The sequence below is a fragment of the Penaeus monodon genome, chromosome 33, assembly GCF_015228065.2.
Source record: "Penaeus monodon isolate SGIC_2016 chromosome 33, NSTDA_Pmon_1, whole genome shotgun sequence".
NCBI lineage: Eukaryota > Metazoa > Arthropoda > Malacostraca > Decapoda > Penaeidae > Penaeus > Penaeus monodon.
Genome location: NC_051418.1, coordinates 10,108,703 through 10,109,848, shown reverse-complemented (window position 1 = coordinate 10,109,848; position 1,146 = coordinate 10,108,703). Strand labels below are relative to the sequence as shown.

General features: G+C 32.5%; 1 protein-coding gene across 1 annotated transcript in view; it reads right to left on the bottom strand.

The window, feature by feature from the left end:
• LOC119593988 (serine/arginine repetitive matrix protein 2-like) overlaps positions 1-1,146 on the bottom strand; it is a gene marked incomplete at its 5' end in the record, with an annotated part of 12,295 nt that overhangs the window by 3,712 nt on the left and 7,437 nt on the right. The window contains 1 exon segment of the mRNA XM_037943011.1: positions 3-181. Coding sequence (XP_037798939.1) covers positions 37-181 — 145 coding nt within the window.

Here is a 1,146-nt window from a genome sequence, read left to right as displayed (position 1 = left end):
CCTTGAAAAGTATGTGACAGGAGCTTTGTTTCTTGATTACCTACTATAGGAGGGAGAACGCGTACGGCTCCAGGATCTGCTCCGAGTGCGGCTACGGCTGCGAGACCACCAAGATGATTCGGAAGAAGATGGGGAAGGGGGGGGAGTGGGCCGATGGTAGGGCACTGGTCGCTTCCTTGCGCTGTTTTGTTTGTTAGTAAGGTTAGTTGTGTTAGTGATGTTAGTAGTTTTTTTTAAATGAATCATGTCAGTCTTTATGTAAATACTCTGAGGTGCAAAAGTGTATATTTATTTTCTTTTACTTTAATACTGTTAAGAACATTAGTAGCAGCTGAAGTTAAATAGGAAAATGAAAAAACAACTGCAAAGTAAAAGCCAGTCTTCCCAAACCAACGTTAGTCAATGAAATCCTGGTTATGATACCTATGACTGAATTAAACTACACAGACAAAATATGTATGATGATGCAAGGTCAGACAAGACTAAAAGAAATCACTCTGGAGTATGCTGTTAATTTTCTTGTTACAATATGCTAGCTGAAAAGAAGTGAGGCAAAGACAAGTACACTTAAAGAGGAACAAAATTATTAAAAACAGAGAGAAATATTACTTACCTCATATTCAGTGAAAAATACATGTCACCATCAATCAATCAATACTGTTAAATAAAAATCATATAAAATAATAATTTTGCATCTCAAGCAAGCATGCAAAAATAGGTCAACGTAAAACAGAAAGTCATAAACGTGTGTTATTAAGGTGCAATTTATGCAATTTATGTGCTACAAAATAATCTTTATGCATATGCAGGAAAAAACGAAACTACTACATCAACAACAAAGTCTAAAAACAAAAAAATTGAAAACAAATTTCTAAAAATAAAAATAGATAAATAAAAATTACAAAATAGATACACAATAATAAAAGAAAAGAAATGCAACAACAACAAATTATTTACTCCAAAAAATACTAAATCCGATTTCTGAATTTTTAAGTAGATATGGGAAATTAATGGCAATTAAACCCTATTTTCTTGTGAATAAAGGAGCACAACTGAACAGTCTTTTAGGAAATTACTCTGAATAACATATTCAAGTCTTTTAAACCAGTTCACATCTCCACTTACTTCTAAAAATGTTTTATGGAA